Consider the following 20,702-nt stretch of genomic DNA (forward strand, 5'->3'; position numbering starts at 1 on the left):
GGAGATAAAAGACTCCAGCTAAGGTGATTTTTGCAATTCATTCCAGTCATTGGCAGCAGAGAACTGGAAGGAAAGACGGCCAAAGGAAGTGTTGGCTTTGGGGATGACCAGTGAAATATACCTGCTGGAGCGCATGCTGGGTGTTGCTATGGTGACCAGTGAGCTGAGGTAATGCGGGGCTTTACCTAGCAAAGACTTATAGATGACCTGGAGCCAGTGGGTTTGGTGACAAATATGTAGTGAGGGCCAGCCATCGAGAGCATACAGGTTGCAGTGGTGGGGAGAGTGTTGGGGGCTATTTTGTAAATGACATCGCCGAAGTCAAGGATTGGTAGGATAGTCATTTTTACGAGGGTATGTTTGGCAGCATGAGTAAAGGAGGCTTTGTTGCAAAATAGGAAGCCGACTCTAGATTTAATTTTGGATTGGAGATGCTTAATGTGAGTCTGGAAGGAGAGTTTACAGTCTAACCAGACACCTAGGTATTTGTAGTTGTCCACATATTCTAGCTCAGAACCGTCCAGACTAGTGATGCTAGTCGGGTGGGAGGTGTGCGGGCAGCAATCGGTTGAAGAGCATGCACTTAGTTTTACTAGCATTTAAAAGCAGTTGGAGGCCACGGAAGGAGTGTTGTATGGCGATGAAGCTCGTATGGAGGTTTGTTAGCACAGTGGCCAAAGAAGGGCCAGATGTATACAGAATGGTGTCGTCTGTGTAGAGGTGGATCAGAGAATCACCAGCAGCAAGAGCGAAATCATTGATATATACAGAGAAAAGAGTCGGCCCGAGAATTGAACCCTGTGGCACCCCCATAGAAACTGCCAGAGGTCCGGACAACATGCCCTCCGATTTGACACACTGAACTCTGCCTGGGAAGTAGTTGGTGAACCAGACGGGGCAGTCATTTGAGAAGCCAAGGCTGTTGAGTCTGCCGATAAGAATGCGGTGATTGACAGAGTCGAAAGCCTTGGCCAGGTCGATGAAGAGAGCTGCACAGTACTGTCTTTTATCGATGGTGGTTATGATATCGTTCAGGAACTTGAGCTTGGCTGAGGTGCACCCATGACCAGTTCGGAAACCAGATTGCATAGTGGAGAAGGTACGGTGGGATTCAACATGGTCGGTGATCAGTTTGTTAACTTGGCTTTCAAAGATTTTAGAAAGGCAGGGCAGGATGGAAATAGAAGAGGGGAGACACTCTAGATCCAAACTGTTAAAGACCTGTTAAAGACCTATATCCAAGACGCACTACTCTCTGTAGCGTCTTGCAGTTGGATGTCAAGCAGTTGCCATACCAAGCGGTGACGCAGCCAGTCACGATGCTCTCGGTGGTGCTGTAAAACATTTGGAGGATCTGAGAGCCCATGTCAAATCTTTTCAGCCTCCTGAGGAGAAAGATGCTTTGTCGTGCAATGTTCATGACTGTGTTGGTGTGTTTGGACCATGATAGCATGTGATTCAGTATTACAGTAGTGCAATTATTTAAAAATGAACCAGCTTATCAAGATCAAGATGCCAACATCAGAGCGAGGATGACCCAGGCTCCTGCAGGGTGAAAGGTCAATTGAGAGCTTATGGTTTAGTTTAGGGTATACAGGTGGAGGGCCAAGGTGCTCACACAGTAGCCTGGGGGTATGGATGGAGGGCTATGCATGGGGTTGTAGGTATAGCCTTATGAGTTCACCATAGGGATAATAAACTATAAACTCACCATTGTTTAATAGTATTAAAGTAAACTACTGCATGGCCTGAGGGCTCCCATGCCCCTCTACTCATCTTTCTCTCTTCTTCTCTTTCTTCTGCTCACCAAGTCCACTTTATAGGCTCACTGTCATGCAAAATGCCCCCAGTTTGAGCTCTGGGTGACGGGCCTCAGATTGCATGTAATTGATAACATCAAACACATTAGAGGTAACGTATCCATTGTTGAATGAGCTTAGGCCCACAAGTCCTACCTTACCTGTAGGCTATATGGGCAACCAATTGACCAATGACCATAAGAATATTTTGTCCCAGAGAAGCTATTCTTTGTTTGCAACCTTTTTGCAAATATCCATATATGACTGCATTGAGAGCTAAAGTCCTGACTGGGCTATGCTGATAGGTATTGTCTTAACACATATCATATATTGGGGACAGTATAGCCTACACAAAAATTGGCTATGACAGTACTTGGTTTTATATTAAAGCATGTTACTTTCATCTAAGAATTACCACCCCTGTCACAGTGGCAAACATTTATCTGTGGATTAAATACATCGTTGTTTACACTCAAAGTAAATGGGAAATGGCTATCAACCATTCCTTATGTATTTTAATGACCTGAAAACAGTGTGTAAAGTCATCACAGCAACAAGTTCCGACTGTAAACGCATGGTATTCTGTCATCATAATGGGAGAATGATAAGGTTCCCACATTATGCACCACTGACTTTAAAAGGGATCATTGAAAAGAAAAACTCGAAACCTCCAAAATTGACGTTTTTCTGATTCATACTGTTGTATTGTTGCTATTAAAGGGTCAGATTGAACTAGACTTTTGAACAATGTATTTATATTAGGCTACAATTTCCCAAAAACATAAGTCATCTTTCATAATTGAAAGAACTCGTCAATAAATAAATGAATCAAAATACCATGAGATGTGGGTTTATTATATCGAAAATGACATAATTCTGAGATCAGAACCAGACCAAATTCCTAACGGTACTTTCTTGTTTCCTCCCGGTCTATACGTGACAGATTTGTTGTTATTCTTTTTTTTTAATTAATTTTGCTCTCTGATACATCACAAGGTTATGTTGGTTCTGAGCCTGCACTGAATACAACGAGTTTTATTTTCTACACTGAGGCATTTTGGTCTTTATTTTTCGATGCATTTTGTTGAGGAAATTTCTGACTGATCGAGGAAATTTCTGACTTAGATTTTCCCCTTCACTAATTGATTTGACACGGATATCCAGTATCCCTTTCATGATAATCAAACTTCGTATCATAACTTTGTTTTTGCACCATTCCATCTTTTATGGCGATATAGAGTTTCAGTAAGTCCTTCATGTTCCGTGGATGTATTTGTGTAGGAGGAAAGGGGAATGTATCTCACCTCGAACCCTGTGAACAAAAACATTATCAGGCTACATGCTGGGGTTGTTGCTGTAAGAAGTAGCCACGCCATTTCTTTAGAAAACTGCAAAGAAATACACTTTTCAGTGATCTCACTGTAGTGCATGTTTCAAATGTCACAATATATTATTATGATATATTATTATTTGTATTATGATTGATCATTATTATTATTATCATTACTACGTTATTAACAGGCCAACATGTTTTGTTAATGCACGATTGGAAGGTTAAGTCCCATGTCGGCGGGGCGGCAGGGTAGCCTAGTGGTTAGAGTGTTGGACTAGTAACCGGAAGGTTGCGAGTTCAAACCCCCGAGCTGACAAGGTACAAATCTGTCGTTCTGCCCCTGAACAGGCAGTTAACCCACTGTTCCCAGGCCGTCATTGAAAATAAGAATTTGTTCTTAACTGACTTGCCTGGTTAAATAAAGGTAAAATAAAAATAAAAATAAATGTCCGTAAAATAAATAATAATAGTGTTATCAGATATATTGCGACAATTCTATATAACGTTTACCATATTAGTACATTAGATTATCACAAATAACGCATACGCCTCCGACCATAAAACATGGCTAATTGTCACAGTTCAACAAGACCACAAAACAGTCAAATGATGTCTCTCATGTCTCTGTGTCAATAATCGAACATTTGCAAGCATGTGTTAGTTACACCAACGTGTGGTTGAACCATAGGTCATGCATGGTCATCATCCTAATGTTGAATTAGTCGACCATTAGGCGAAGAAGTTCCTCATGTAGACTTTTGTGCTGAAACTCTGAGAAAGAGAGCAATTTCTCCATTTGCACGTGAATTAACTCCCGTGTCCATACCATATTCCCCTCGTGCGTTCAATTGTCCGTGCGTTCCTGTAGAAAGACAACATTTGGAAGAGACTTTTCTGTTCCCCAAAAGTTTAACGTAAAAGCAGGCCTTCATTAACTATGGGATACCCCATTTCCATCCCTAAGATGTCTTTTGGCTAACAGTCATTCTTTTTCTGTTAGGTTTTTTAGATCTCAGGTGACAAAAACGACAGCAATGGTCATGGAACAGGGTTAGAAGAAAAGCCGCAAACAACCACTTTCCTAATGATTTTTAATGCCGTAGCCTATACTAGTAATGGATATTCAATAAGAATGTTAACGATTATTATTATTATTATTATTATTATTATTATTATTATTATTATGCCTGTTTGTCTCCATAGTTAACATTGTGTGAGATTTTTTTTAAATCATACAATGTTTTATTATTAAAGGATATTTATCAGAAATAATAAGAGCCCCAATTATTATAATAATAGTAATAATAATGTGCTTAATATTCCATGTATTTTTTAATATGTAGATATATGAATAAGACATACTAATCATCTGTTGCTCTTTTTTAACACCTCAAGGACATCGCTAAAAACGACATTATAACGAAGTTATTCCCATTGATAAAGAAGTGACACCATTATGCAAATACTAGGCTATGATTGGCTTTAGGCATAGGGCCTACTCATCAGAAGCATTTATTAGTGTTCAGCTATCCCAGCAAAATCAATTAAAATCATATCCAATGACGCTCTCCCTTGTGGAGATTCCACCTTGGTATGGCGGCTCCTTGCTCCACAGTGACGGCCTTAATCCGGCTAGGGAGCACCTGGGACCGCGACGCTCCATAATCACCTCTTATTAAGGTCCGCGGTGCACCCGGGCGCGCACTCAGAGATACGGAGATGCCAATTATGCCATCCAATATTCCGAAGGAAAACCACTCTCGAATACACTTTTCTTTTTATACACAGAAGTATTTTTGTCAACAAAATTCAGCTGTGGTGAATATCAACCACAGTAATGTTTTTAGGGCTCAATCTGTTGGAGTTGACCACGTTGTTATTGGCCTTTTATAGAGCACAATAGTGTAATAGCTGCTGATATGCCTAAATCCCTTTAATGCAACAACAAAAAACATGAAAAAAAGTTAATGTGGGATTATGAATTGTTGATCAAGTTGACTATATTCCAGGCCCCAAACAGCCACGACTGCCACAAGTAGCCTGTAGGGGAAAATGCCCCCTTAAGAAATGTCAAATTTCTGACAGAAAAATATTTAGATATGTGCATACTGGCTATCTTTAGGCAATCACATTTTGAACGGAAATAAGTGGGCAAAAATGTTTGTTGTTGTTGTTGTTATTCAATAAAAGTAGAATCTTTAGAAAGGGGGCGTTTTGCCCCACTATCAGGTCAAAACGCCCCCCTCTACGGGCAAAAATATTTTTTAATAATTGACTCTTAAAAGCTAAGATATCCTATTTTAAATAGATAAATCAAATATCCGAACAAAATGGCATTCTACTATCTCACTATTAATATACCCGCTATGGTGAGGTTTTGATCCACTGTCCCTCTTTTTATATTCGCCCTTCCTGTCCAAATCATCCTGAAGTTTCTCAAAATGGATTGTGTAACTCAAAGAAGTTACTTACTATTTGGACAATGCTAATATTAGGTATCATTGATTTACATTGATTGCCTGTACATAGATTTTTCAATTTTTCTTTTCTTTTGTGTCATTGGCTGTACTTTTGTTTATGTGTAACTCTGTGTCGTTTTTTTTGTCGCTTTGCTTTGTCTTGGCCAGGTCGCAGTTGTAAATGAGAACTTGTGCACAACTGGCCTACCGAGGGTCTCGATCTCGACAAACCATTTCTGTATGGACCTCGCTTTGGACACGGGGGCATTGTCATGCTGAAACAGGAAAGGGCCTACTCCAAACTGTTGTCATAAAGTTGTAAGCACAGAATTGTCTAGAATGTCATTGTATGCTGTAGCGTTAAGATTTCCCTTAATTGGAACCAAGGGGCCTAGCCCGAATCATGAAAAACAGCCCCCTTACATTATTCCTCGTCCACCAAACTTTACAGTCAGTGCTATGCATTCGGGCAGGTAGGGTTCTCCTGGCATCCGCCAAACTCAGATTTGTCCGTAGGACTGCCACATGGTGAAGTGTGATTTGAGAGAACTGCTCCAGAGTCCAATGGCGGCAAGCTTTACACCACTCCAGCTGATGCTTGGCATTGCACATGGTGATTTTAGGCTTAAATGTGGCTGCTCGGCCATGGAAACCCATTTCATGAAGCTCCCAATGAACAGTTATTGTGTTGCCGTTGCTTCCAGAGGCAGTTTTGAACTCGGTAATGAGTGTTGCAACAGAGGACAGACGCGGCTGAGCCATTCTTACTCCTAGACGTTTCCACTTCCCAATAACAGCAGTTACAGTTGACCAGGGCAGCTCTAGCAGGGCAGAAACTTGACAAACTGACTTGTTGGTGGCATCCTATGACGGTGCCACGTTGAAAGTCACTGAGCTTTTCAGTAAGGCCATTCTACTCCTAATGTTTGTCTATGGGGATTGCTTGTCTGTGTGCTCAATTGTATACTCTTGTCAACAACCGGTGTGGCTGAAATGGAGGAATCCACTAATTTTAAGTGATGTCCACATACTTTGGACATGTCGTATATTTTCTAAATGACAAAAAAACAGATAAATGAACCTCAAAATAGTTTTTTTGGAGTGATTTAAAAAGTTGAGCTGAGACAGATGAAATGTTAAGTTGAGCAAGACTAGTGGCATCCAGGTAAAGTGGTTTCTGTGAGAATTACAGGAGGGGGACGTTTAACCCCGAGCCACACTACATCTCTCATATACATATCCTCATACAAAACTGTATTTTCGTTCCGTTTACTGATTGGAAATGTGACCAAACAATCGGTGGGTAATATTAGGCTATGTGGAATTTTGAGACAAATAACCCGTTGTTTGCATAGAACTAACTCAAAGGCATATTTTGGAATGATCTCGATACTTTTGATTGATTGGAGTGGTGAATGGAAGAAGCTTTTTGACTGTGTTCAATTAGCCTCCACAAAGACTGCGTATCTGAACTGGGAACAACTGTGTGCGTGCGTGCTTGTGCGTATGCGCGCGCGTGTGTGTGACGAGAGAGAGGCAGAGCGCGCGCGAGAGCGAGAGATAAGGACAGGGCAACCAGTGAACAAACACGATATTTATGTTTATTTATTAGTAATGTTTACTGTTAATTTCTGATAGTTTATTTAACTTTTGTTTATTATCTATTTCACTTGCTTTGGCAATGTAAACATGTTTCCATGCATACCAAAAAAAAAATTGAATTTAATTGTGAGAAAGAGAGAGGGGGGGGGGGGGGGGCAGTTGACACTCATGAAGTTATAAATAATGTCTTCACACAATTGTACTTATTTCGCTACAGACAACTTTTACTGCACTCCCGGCGTCATATCCTGCTGGGTCGACCGGTGCTCCTTTTATTCTAATTAGTGCAATACTGTCTAAATAGTACAATAAATTATTGTGTTTGTAGCATCACTGTGCATAGCATTAACACACTGTGTTTGTGTATGTGATTTTAGTCACATCATAATAAATGGATACATGAGTGACTGTTTACTTAGACTCAGGGGGTAGCGTAGCCTTCAGTGAAAGACGCATCTTCATCCATCGACATGGTTGGACCAGATATAATGTATTGGATGGAGGGCTGATCCTGGATCAGATCCTGTGAAACAAAAAGCTCGAGGGCACCGCAAGACTCAAAACACATCGCCTTGAACCAGTGAGGCCACGACATGATACATTTTCCTCTGTCGGCCAATCAAAAAGTCCCCTCGGCCCCCAGGACTTTCGCCTCTCTAAGCCAATCAGAGGCCTGGAAAGACTGGGGTAGAAAGGAGAGAAACATCTTCTAAAATGTTTCACTTCCACGCATCTTTTCAATTCACATCAAGTGTCAACAAGAACTCCAACTAAGCGTATTCCAATTTCAACAGAGGCAAACATCGCTTAGTCAAACGTTCACTATTTTCACTCTCCATATTGGATATCGACAAATGCACCATTCTCAAAGGATTTATCTTGTGTTTATAGTTGCATGTTGTTGTTATTTTGACGAAGCAACTTGCTATTCCCTAGGACGTGGAGGCTGTCCTGTTGCTCCATCAAAGCCAAAGTGTAGTCTATAACTTTTTTGGGGATCCCAGAATTGTTCTGAAGTTCCCGTTTTGGTGTTGATTTTGGTCCAGCGCAAAGCTTTGTTTGCGGAGGTTTAGGAGACATGACAGCTCTAGCCGGAGGCATACCGAGAATGATGCGCCCGACACACCACCAGAACTACCCGCGGGGAGGCTACTCTCTGGAAGGTAGGCAGTTGCAAATAAATATGGGTCCAAATGGAACCAAGTGCATGTTTCTTGCGTGTTGGAAGATTTTGTTTGTTTGTAATTGATTCAATCAGATAGCAAGTGTTGATATTTTGTCAACTTCGAACAGTTGCAAAATTGTTGTTCGTCTATAAATAATTGTGTTTGCCTTTCAAGAGACAATTAGGCTACACACGAACTAGCATTTTGACAGTGACAAACATTTTAGGCTACACTACTAGGCCATGTAGCAACCCATGATTCCGTTGAATTGACATAGCAGCTGTTATCAAAACAACGACAATGCTCATGTTATGATTTTGATATTTATCGATTTAGCTACACTGTGCACTATTAATTAGGTCAAGTGTAAAAACAATACCAATCAACCCTTTGCCTATATCTAGCTAGATTAAATGGTATTTTAGATATCAACAAATGTTCTTGCAACAGGTCTCTCTTGAAAAACAGCATCGTTTTAATCAGGATAAATAAAGGTTGAATGAATAAATATAGGCCTGATTCTTTGGGCTTTTTTTTGCTGTTGTTGTTATTTTTGTTGAAGTAATTGTTATTATTGAATGACATGAGTTCCCTCCTTCCAGTCTCTACCCCGTTAGGCCAGGGCCGGGTGAATCAACTCGGTGGAGTGTTTATTAACGGCAGACCCTTGCCCAACCACATTCGCCACAAGATCGTGGAGATGGCCCACCACGGCATTCGACCCTGTGTCATCTCCCGCCAGCTCCGAGTCTCCCACGGCTGCGTGTCCAAAATCCTTTGCCGGTATCAGGAGACCGGCTCCATCAGGCCCGGGGCCATCGGAGGCAGCAAACCGAAGGTGAGGGCCCTAGAACCGGATTGCAAGACCTGCCTGAAATAGGCAACGATAATTAATAGCAGAATATTTTATTTTTATTGTTTCAACTTTAAACCAAGCCCATATGCTCTAACACTGTCATCATCACTAACGACACGAGAGAGTTAATGGGAGATGACAGGCCATAAAAGTAACGTGCTATCTAAAAGGACACGTAATAATGTAGGCCTACAGTTGGTATAATTTATGGAATTGTCATACGCTATTAATTAATTCCCAATTTGAAATAGCCTACTTTTTTTAATTGATAAGGACATTTGGGGGGTGTTTTACGCGCACTTTTACACACTCAATTAACCCACCAAGTGGATGTAGAGTCAAGACCTAGGTTTTATAAACCAAGTAAACAATCAAACTCAACAGAAGCAAGCATAGGCACACCCCTTAGGGTACTTATTTTCTATTGTGCAATGTCTAATTTATTCAGAAATGAAACCGTATTTTGCAACAACAATATATTGAAAGAAATGTGTATGCATTCTTGGCATGAAGCAGACATCCACCCCAGACGTGGATAAGAAGATCGAGGAATACAGGAGAGACAACCCGGGAATGTTCAGCTGGGAAATCAGGGATACATTACTCAAAGACGGCATCTGCGACAGAAACAACGTCCCCTCAGGTAGTTACATTTTATTTTATTTTCTTGACCAATTTGTAATACGTACAACATTACTAAAATGCATATTTTACAATATATCTACACTTTTCAAATAATGTAATTCATAATAAACAAGCATGGACGGTAGGATGTAGGCCTACTTGACTGAAATCGTCTAAACTTTTGCATAGTAAAAAAAGGCAATGCTGAAAATATTTCGTCAAGAGAGGATATACTAGCCTAGGCCTAAGAAATCATAACCGCAGTTGGCTACATAACGAAAACAGTATTTGAATGTACATGTAAACTTATCTGAAAGTTTAAAAGTATGCCATGCATTGCCTAAAAAAACAACATATGAATACCATGTGTGAACAAATCAACCGGTGCCATAATGGCAATATAAATGACATGTTAGTATGTCTAATACCTGTTTTGACATAAGTTTGCTCATTATCCCGTATTCCTGCAGGCATTTAAAAAATAACGTAGGCCTATCATTTCATATTTTGTTTCGAAAGTGAGTTCAATCAGCCGCACCATGCGTTGTAAATTCGGGGGAGGTGCAGGAGAAGACGAGGAGGACGATGATGAAATCGAGAAGAGGGAATTGGAAGAGAACGAAAGAAGGGCGAAACACAGCATCGACGGCATCCTCGGGGATAGATGTAAGTAATGGTTTTAATTTAAAGCAGTGCAGAGCACTGGCGATGTTGATGTGGCCTAGGCGACGATGTTGAGTTCTATTGGACAAGTGTGCAATTATGATACAGATAGGCCTACTTATTTTTTTATTTCAGAGTTAGTACCATCGTATACTTTTTTTCCCTCTGAGTTTTCTATATTTGGTTGTGATAAAATATGTGTAGAGTTATTCTTTAGAAGTTTCGTAAAGGTTTGTTTATTTGTTGGCCTCTTGAGTCTGTTGGTGGAACATTTAGGAAAATTGAGAATGGGGAAAATTAGTATTTGTCTCTTAACGATAGTGAATTAGAAGATATGTGTACCATTTCAATTCAGAGGATAGACAAGACTCAGTTGGTGTAGCCTAAATAAAGTATAATCATGAATTGGAATAGTCCTACAATTTTATTTGTGGAAATAGGAATTATCTTTCAATTTCAGTTATTCCATTTCATTACGCAATTTCCCAATCATGCATTGAATAAAGTTGGAATAAATGATATACGTCCAGAAATAGTTTAGTAAATCTGTTGACCAGAATTGTTTTTAAAATGTGTTTTCTTAGGCTACGGTTGGTTTATAAAGCGGAATGAGTCCTGTGCATATTATATTTGTTTACTTGAACATACAAAACGTTACATTCAAAAACCAATGGCACTTGACAGAGAACTATTATGTACATTTTTGCAACATAGTCTATTGTTTATGCATTTGGAGTTCTGAATTGTATGCCTGTAGGCTATTATTTCCTAACGAAACTTTTACAAAAGCCAAACGTTTCCATATGAAGTTGATCAAACATTTGCCCAACTGTTCCGTCCCCCATAAAAAGAGACGGTTCCTCTGCACACAATCCGGCACTTGAGGATGAACTTGGGAGACAAAGGCGGGAGAGTCCATTGAGACTCACACTTCGGCATCTCGCGCACAAAGGTCTGCTATAGCAAGCGGCTCAGTGGTGTACAAAAAGACGCCAAAGCTTTTCAAAATGTGGAGAGAAAGGGAGAAAAAATGCGCTGACAAAGGGCTGGGAGAAGACATTATGGACCCGCAATAAGTGATGAATAATTCAGATAACACCGATAGCAAATCCGGCCTGTTTTATAGACTGCGCGCCCAGAGAAAAAAAATGCCGTTTTCACCTACAAAATGTTACTTTGGAGTGTTTCTCAGCGTCAGGAGATGGCGTTTACCATTCCGAGTCCGAGATAAAGAGACAGCATCTACTTTCTCCCTGTGACCTGGATTTTCCCCGAACACCTGTTGATTAGTGACCTGTTGGGTTTTAGGGAATGTAGGCTCTATGATATCATAGGCCTTTCCCATTATGCTTATAGTAGGCTAAATTGACTTGACATGCTTATTTACATTTTTTTTGACATAGTTATACAAGTCTAGAAATGTGAGCATAATATTGTTGGTAATGTAGTAGTTCATAAAATATGTCTGAAGTGCCCAGTGCCCATTGTCTGCTTTGTTGATATATAAATAAATATATATATTAAATATATCTATTTCGTTCCACTTATAGCAAATACTTCTAGGCCACATTAGATAAATAACTATCAAACATATATAAAACATTTGTACTTCCCCTCCAAGCATCCTCAAATGATTGAGCCCACATCGCTCTTTTACGCATGGTTTTACTAGTCCGTACTGCATCAGTCATCGCAGTGAAAACCTTTTCTAGTAGATTAAACTCCAACCTTTTATTTTTCCCCACTTTCATCTCCGGACAAAGCCCGCCCCCTTCCTCTTCGCCCGGGGCGCGCGCATTCATGCAATATAACCGCTTTCCTCCCTCTTTCCAGGCGAGGCATCGCGAATACAGATCAGGATAGTCAATTGACTTTATTAACCTTTAAAAGTGACTCTGCCAGTTTGGTTAAGGTCTTTCCTGCAGGGTTGGAACGAATTTGTAGGCTTGTATTTTGTTGCATTTATGGTGCTCTTTTATGATTGTGTTTCGATATCTGATATTATTCTCCCCAATTTTCTCTGTAATCTATTCGTGTCGATGCCTTGTTTAGATAGATTAGACAGCCTTGCAGATATTCTGAGATAGGCCTATGAACCGGATGAAGACATTGTAAAAAGTCAGGACCAGCAAGGCATAATAAAACGTTGCAACAAGTGAAGTTAAATTGTTATTATGGGCACAGTATGATTCACAGCCTATTTATTTTTCAAATATGCCAAACATCTGAATGAACTAAAAATAATTGTTTTGATGTGTTATCTATTTCAACAGAAATAGTTTAGTGTTATGGAAGGATTATTCTAGGTATTTTGCTTTCAGTACCTGGACCTCATGTTACATTATCATATGCATTAGCAACATTATCTTATCCATAATGACTACATCAACTTATAAACTCAGTGCAAACTCAACTGTTGATAATGGCATATCTGAAACGTTTTTTCTCAAAATATGACTTTCCTTTTCCCCTCTTCTGTGTGTCTGTGGAAGTAGTTGGTCTTGTTGTTTTCTTTGTCCTTTAAAGCGCTTAATTAGAATATGAAAAGGCTGTTTTGGGTATGAGGACTGTGTCTTCTGGCCAAATATTGATTAAGTAGGTGTTTGTAGAGGCGATAGTTGTGGGAGAGAGAGGACTGTTGCTCTCTGCCCCTTTCTCTTCGGCCTCCATTGTTGGCTTCCCTTAAGTGCCGAGATCAAAGCTGCTCCGTTTAGATTTATTTGTCTGGTAAAAGGCCACTGCAGAGTTCTGTGGCTGGGATAAAAGTATCTATACTGGGACTGGGTAGCTACTATATCTGCATGGTATTACAGGGAACCTACAGCATTCTGGGAAAAGGATGCCCCCAAGCAAATTGGAAATGTTGCGCTTTTAATCAGGAAATGAATCTGATGTTGAATGATTCCACTTCCTGTTTAACTGTAATAATGAAGTTTAGCGGAAATAAAATATAACTATATACAATTGATTTACTGCGTATCCTTAATTAAAATGGTTGTGTTATCATTATAAAAAAACGGTTGTCCCTTGTACTAGAAGTAGCAGTGAGAGGCATTAGTACAGGAAATAGTAAATACATAGTATCTTTAACAACAAATTAATGTTGATGAAAAAAATATCTAGAAACATATCCACCCAAATCTTGCATTAGCAAGTTCCATAAATGATACTGGCATGTAAAAGTGCCTCCAAAACGGAATAGATTAATCAATGAATACTATCCCAGTAAGTGGCTCCTAATTAATGACACCGTTCCTCTGTATAGTCTGTATGACTATATCACCAATGACACTCCTTTAGCCTCATTTAGCTAAGTAAAAGTAACCAATTTCATGATAGAGGAGTGGCCTTCTCTTACAGATTCCATTTAAAACGATGGGGGAGAGAGAAGAGAGGAGGGAGGGGAGAAAAAAAGAAAATACAAACAGTCAAAGGGATAACTTCTCTTAAAATGGAGTCCTGCGGTGCCAAATTGAATAAGCCCAGTTCTTTCAAATCTGCCATGGTGAACGCAGTCAACATGTAATAATTGGTTTCATTGAGGCACATTCCAACAATCTGCTCCCATTCTCCTGGCTCCATTGTCCTGGGGCAGGCATATAGCCAGGGGACAGGAGGAATCAAGTGCTGACAAAACATGAAAGATTTAGCTGCTTTTGTCAAAGAAACTGAGTAGGACTTTGTTTGTGTAAATAAAGTGGGGAAAATGGCTCCCCACTACTTTGGCATGGACTGAGAGAGGTTGAGAAAAAGAGACAGAGAGCAGAGAGAGAGAGAGGGATACAGGGAGAGAGAGAAATATATCAATTACGGAGAAAGTGAGACATTTTTCAATGTAGCATGAATACACCGTAATATGCATACTTTGCAAAAATTTGGTTGATGTTTAATCATATCATTGACTGATATGATTTGTCTGAATGTATATACGCAAACCATATAAACCAATTAGAACGTTCCATAATGCCTATTCTCCCAGGGCATTTAGAAATGTCAATAGACCCATGTATATCACACAGTCAGTCAATAATAGCCTAGTACAAGCTCAGGTCAGGAATACACCGATACCCCCTCAGATAGAACAGGGAAAACCATCAGGGAAGATGAACAGGGAAAACCATCAGGGAAGATGAACAGGGAAAACCATCAGGGAAGATGAACAGGGAAAACCATCAGGGAAGATCAACAGGGAAAACCATCAGGGAAGATGAACAGGGAAAACCACCAGGGAAGATAGACATTGATTTTCTGTATTTCTTTAATGTTGTGCATTTGTCAACGGTCCATGCGTTTTTAAGCTGTTTTAGTGAATTAAGCAGGGGGATTGAGAGAGATGGGAGTCTCCAGTCACAACAAACGAAAGCCTCATTGCAACCAATGGAATGTTTTCTACAGGCTACTTTCCATCTCTGCCTCCAGGCAGAGCAACAGAGAAATCCTAGAGTAGAGAAAAGCTGTATTTTGACTCTGTGTGTGATCCATGGCTGTCTCCCTGCCTGGGTTATAACTACTTATGTAAACCCAACTGAACTTGGCCAGTGGAACTGTACTGTTACAATATGCCAAACCAGAAATCCAAAGCCACAATACCTGGAATATAGCAACTGTTTCTAGGAGATTGATGGAGGGATCAGGATTCATTCCAGGGCTAATAGTTTTTAACCTCAGTGATAGATTAATAGTGAATGTATCCTAGGGAATTTGGTGTTAGTTGTCCTACAAGCTTTCACAGTCTCACGTCAGAATTAGTCCATCATCCATGTTTCTCAAATTTCAAATTTGTCCAATTTTGAAGTGTTTAAGGTTAAGTTTAGGCATGAACTCACATTCTTAAAGTTAGGCATTAACTCTGAATGGTTAAGGTTAGGCATTAACTTTGAATGATTAAGGTTTGGGATAGGCTTAAAACCAAAATATAAAAAACAACTTTCTATTGCTGGATTTGAACATGCCACCTTCGGAATCAGAGGAAGACGCTTATGCTTATTCCCCTCTACCATCCCTGTCCACAATGGTCTAGCACAACCCAAACCTACTTGAAGGTAACAGTGCTTACTGCCAGGTTCCACCTAATCTCTTATGCTTATTCCCCTCTACCATCCCTGTCCACAATGGTCTAGCACAACCCAAACCTACTTGAAGGTAACAGTGCTTACTGCCAGGTTCCACCTAATCTCTTATGCTTATTCCCCTCTACCATCCCTGTCCACAATGGTCTAGCACAACCCAAACCTACTTGAAGGTAACAGTGCTTACTGCCAGGTTCCACCTAATCTCTTATGCTTATTCCCCTCTACCATCCCTGTCCACAATGGTCTAGCAAAACCCAAACCTACTTGAAGGTAACAGTGCTTACTGCCAGGTTCCACCTAATCTCTTATGCTTATTCCCCTCTACCATCCCTGTCCACAATGGTCTAGCACAACCCAAACCTACTTGAAGGTAACAGTGCTTACTGCCCGGTTCCACCTAATCTCTTATGCTTATTCCCCTCTACCATCCCTGTCCACAATGGTCTAGCACAACCCAAACCTACTTGAAGGTAACAGTGCTTACTGCCAGGTTCCACCTAATCTCTTATGCTTATTCCCCTCTACCATCCCTGTCCACAATGGTCTAGCAAAACCCAAACCTACTTGAAGGTAACAGTGCTTACTGCCAGGTTCCACCTAATCTCTTATGCTTATTCCCCTCTACCATCCCTGTCCACAATGGTCTAGCACAACCCAAACCTACTTGAAGGTAACAGTGCTTACTGCCCGGTTCCACCTAATCTCCCAACCTCCTCAGATATGAATGGACGTTGAATACTGACTTGAATCACGGGTGACGTGTCTGAATGTCACCACAAGTCAAACAAAGAAACAGCTTGATAGTCCCATATTTATATGTTTCATGGCAACTTTCCCCCCTTGCACGAATTTCCTTGTTTTCTTGGATAAAGTGATAAAGATAAAGTTAGTGATCGTTTAAAAAAAAAAGTTGTAGTTTATTTTTTACTTCTGCAGTGTGTTGTCGTTTCCTGCAAACCATTTAAAATATTGTCAGCTGGTTAGTTAGCGACGTCCAGATTCTGCTGGCTAGCATTTTTAGAGAATGTAGCTATGCTAGTGGCAACAGATTGCATCAGTTAGTGTTGCATTCAAAAGCATCCCCCCTCCTATTCACTTCCAGATTTACTCCTCTCACCCTAGCTATACACACCACATTCACTTTAGCCTACGTCACAGCATCACTCTCAAGACTGGCTTATCTGCAAGTGAATGGCTCTATGCTTCATTATTGCTTCTTTCTCCACTGGCACCCTCATTGTGATCGGCATGATATAATTCAAAGGACAATTAATGAATGCAGGGCAACTTTGAAGTGAGGGAGCGGGGTCCTGCCCTGGACCTGCCCCTCGTTGCTGATAGACTCCGTCACATTCTCCCCACTGCCCTGAGAGACAGTTTGAAGTGGCTGAAAGAGAAAGAGAGAAGAAGAGAGAAGAGAAGAGCGACCAATAGAAGGTTAAGGAGAGGAGTCCCTGTATAAAAAGAGCTCTCTATTTCCTTGGAAATATTGGCCAAGCAAAACTCTGTGATGGTTGAGGATAAAGGAGTTGGAAGAGAATGGAGTCGGGGGGCCGAGGGCAAAGGGACTCCTGGCAAAAAAGGTTCGGACACAATGAGATAGTTAATTGAGTAAAGCCAGACAGCGTTGTCAATCACTTAACTTTGTTTAGCCAGGCTTTTTTGTTGTTGAATAGCAGTTTAGTTCAGCGTAGAAGGGAAGGGACACGGTAGAAGGGACTCTTTTTAGCTGTCTTCTCACAACATTTTTTTTTATCTGCAGCTGTTTTTTCATCAGTATTCGTACATCTCAACTGTCTTCGACTCGACCAATCTCTCACTGCTGTGAGAGAAGCTTAGAAAAATCCCACAAATGTCAAAATGTAAAACTAAAGAAACCTGGACAGACAGACTAACCAGTAAAGGGAGAAACAGAAAGAAAGAAAGACAGACATCACAGCCAAGAACATTTGTTATGGAAAAGAAGAGAAACCTGGGAATGTGATGGTGGTTGAACTCTCTGGCCGTTCACTGCCTATGATGTTTTGTGGAGAGGTGATGTTGGGCTGTAAAGGGGTAGGTAGCCCCCATCCGCCCCTCTCCTGTCCCCCTCCCATCTCCGGCAGTACATGGCAGTGTGGTTTGGGCAGGGTCAGAGGGCGGCTTGGGGTCACTGCCTGTTAAAACTATCTCCTCCTCAGGAAGAGAGGGTTAGAATAATGTTTAGTTCACCATGACAGCTAATGGACTCCCGTTCGGTTCCTCTGGGCTATAGAACATATTACATAGACATCCTATATTACATGGAAATCCTGCATGGATGTGTAATGCTAAAGTGAATTGGAAGGATGATGGTGATTGCTTGGTGTGAAACTGTGAGAGTAGGCCCACTAGGGTCATTATGCACCTGGGGAGCGGGTGGCTTGGGCGGCTGGACAGGGGTTAGTCGGTACTGGGGGGGGGGGGGGCGTGTGGCAGACTGGCCTGTTCATGTGGCCCTGCATGGGTGCTGTGCCGCTGCTTTGTCCCTTCTCTGGGGGTGGCAATGCCACCGTGAAACTGTCACCTCACTCCACCCCACTGGAACTAAATAATAAGATGCCCCACACTGGGTCCACATAATGTCCTGCACAGGGCCGTTTGGGGCTTTTTGTCACTTCAGCTATATTAGAGAGTGATACATCTTTTTAATGTCATATCGCTGGCTCTCTCTGTGTGTGATCTCTGCAGCCAACTCTCCCATATCTCCCTGTCTACCATTGTCTTCCCCTTTCTCTCTCTCTCGCTCTCTCTCTCTCTCTGTCTCTCTGACCATCTCTCCATCTCTCTATCCCTCCTACCTCCCTTCCTCATTCCCAGGCAGCTGGCACAGACTCCTGGGGGCTCCTTAGAAAGTCAAGTGAGAGCCAGGCCCCACTCCGCTCTTCCTCCCCATCCTCCCTTCTTTCTCCCCACACTGTTAACTCCAGCTGGGGTCAAAAGCTCTCAGTTAACCATTATGCCCCGTGTGCATCTGCTGGGTCTGGCCCTAGCTTTTCCCTGTCACGCCTCCATGGCCATGATGTACTGTTTTATTCAGTGAGTAGGCCAGTGAGTCCTACTCTCTGAAAGGGCCAGATCTACTTCCCTGGGCAAATAGCTAGTTTATTTGTCTCTTCTGCCTTTTGTTTTGGGTGCAGAGGAACACATGTCAGCAGCTCAATTACCCTCTATAGTAAGAACCCCTAGAGGATGGGCTGCCCGCCCCTACGACCGTTCTCGTCATAAACAACCCCATATGGCCCTCTCTCTAAACCCTTTCTCTCTTTTTCTATTCCTCTCTCTCTCGCTTTCTTTCTCTTCTACGTCTTTATGCTGAGATTGCAAAAGCAGAGAGTGCACAGGTTGTATTTTAATGTGTGTGTGTGTGTGTGTGTATTGCTGACTCTCTCTCTCTCTGTGTATCAGTCACTATGTGTGTGAGTGATGTCTCTCCTCATATTGACATCTCAGAGTAGGGTGGAGAGTTGAATGCTTGCCAGGGTGTCTCTTGTCTTGCCCACTGTACTCTACACAGTCAACAAAGCCAGTCCCTATTGGAGGTCTGGTCTGTGTGGAGGTTTTCCTCTATTGTTAAATACAGTTCTACTGCAGGTGATCTTAATGGACAGTGACAGCTTGACAGTTCACATCTGTGTGTGTGCGTGTGCGTGTGTGTGTGTGTGTGTGTGTGCACTGCCTGTCTGCTCCCTGGATTGATAAAGCATTAGTTTAGCTCACGTTTGTGTATGTGTGCTTTTTTTTTGTTGTGTGTGTTCCCAAGTCGTGTGTGTGTGTGCTTGCGTGTGTTTGTGCGTGCATGTGTTAGAGCTGGTTTCTGTGTGAACAGCACATGAATGTCTGTAATAGTTTAAGAGACAAGCACTGTCTAACACAAACTACCTATTTAAATCTATCTCTCTGTCTATTCTTACTGTGGCACTCTGCCATCCTTATGCAATGTTTCCTTTATCTACTGGCCTTGTCCTGCTTTGTTTAAATGTCTATTTTACTGGGTAATTCAACAGTAAAACCATTTTTTCCCCATTGTGGTCAGAGACACAGCCAAACTGTTGAGTATTTTGTATTCTCAGCACCCTGGTGCTTTAGCTCCAGCGTAACATTTGATTTGGGTGTTGAAGTGAGGAGGTCGAGGCCTCCCTTTGTGTGTTTACTATCCTCTTCTCCTGTTTGCTGACGAGAATGTGTGGGAACACTGTTGCTCCGGGTTCCTGCGCCTGCGTTCCCCTCTCGTCCCGATCCTCCGTCGGAACGTGGTTGGTCTTCTCATACTCAAAAGCTGTTGTGGCGAGGGGGGGGGGGTGGGGGGGGGGGTGTATATAGAGAGCATGAGTAATGAGAAACAGGGGAGTGAATTGATGGAAATGGACGTGATGTAAGGGACAGTTTTAAGAATGAACGGCACAGAGCAAGGGAGTAGAGAGCATCCCCAATTTATCTCCCTCCTGTCCTGCTATCCTGGTTCCCTCTATAGCACCCCTGAACCCCTGCCCACATACACTTTTCTCCAGGTGCATTCAGCTCCCCTCTCAGTTACCCCCTCTCTCAACCCCCCAACCCCCATCCCTCCTCCAATCACCATGCCCCTCTGGGTTTAGGTGGAAGGTGGGCGCTCCCCTGCTGTGCCCCTCCACAGCCCCCAATGGCCCCTCTCTGGCCCTCTTTGTGCTCCCCCCCCCCCCTCGACTCCCTCAGCTCCCCCAGCCCCCCACTCCCCTGCCGGGCAGGTGACAGGGCCCTGAATGCGGGCCTGGGCAGCCCTGATGAATCCTACAGATGGAGCGTGGAAATTGACCCAATAGAGCCCTGCCAGGCCTCTCCCCTCTGCCATACAAAGGAACCCAGACCACATCACTCCCAAAGAGAGAGAAAGAGAGAAAAAAAAGTCAGGAGGATGACAAAAGTAACACTGTCATTTGCCATTAACGGAGTGGCCGTGATGTAGAGTTTCCGTGGCAGTTACTAATAATAAAAACAGGGAGCGAAGAAAAAGAGAGAGAGAAAGTGAGTAAAAGAGGAATGCTCCACCCCCACCCTGCAACTAACATGATACAGTGCTGCTGGGGTGCTTTATGAACTCTCACTCTGTCGTTGAGTCTCTCATTTTCAG

At 42.0% G+C, this 20,702-nt stretch overlaps 1 protein-coding gene across 2 annotated transcripts in view; it reads left to right on the top strand.

Moving 5' to 3' along the window:
* The first annotated feature begins 7,866 nt into the window (after positions 1-7,866).
* The window catches only part of LOC110508192 (paired box protein Pax-3), a 44,663-nt gene continuing 31,827 nt past the window's right edge, over positions 7,867-20,702 (top strand). The window contains exons 1-4 of one of the 2 annotated variants that reach the window (XM_036966581.2): positions 7,867-8,356; positions 8,962-9,197; positions 9,729-9,858; positions 10,359-10,505. In XM_036966581.2, coding sequence (XP_036822476.1) covers positions 8,272-8,356; positions 8,962-9,197; positions 9,729-9,858; positions 10,359-10,505 — 598 coding nt within the window. In that variant the 5' untranslated portion in view covers positions 7,867-8,271. The remainder of the gene's footprint in view (positions 8,357-8,961; positions 9,198-9,728; positions 9,859-10,358; positions 10,506-20,702) is intronic. The other variant, XM_036966582.2, reaches the window with a different exon arrangement.

The sequence above is a fragment of the Oncorhynchus mykiss genome, chromosome 28 (genome assembly GCF_057628025.1).
Source record: "Oncorhynchus mykiss isolate SJ-2025 chromosome 28, ASM5762802v1, whole genome shotgun sequence".
Classification (NCBI taxonomy): Eukaryota; Metazoa; Chordata; class Actinopteri; order Salmoniformes; family Salmonidae; genus Oncorhynchus; species Oncorhynchus mykiss.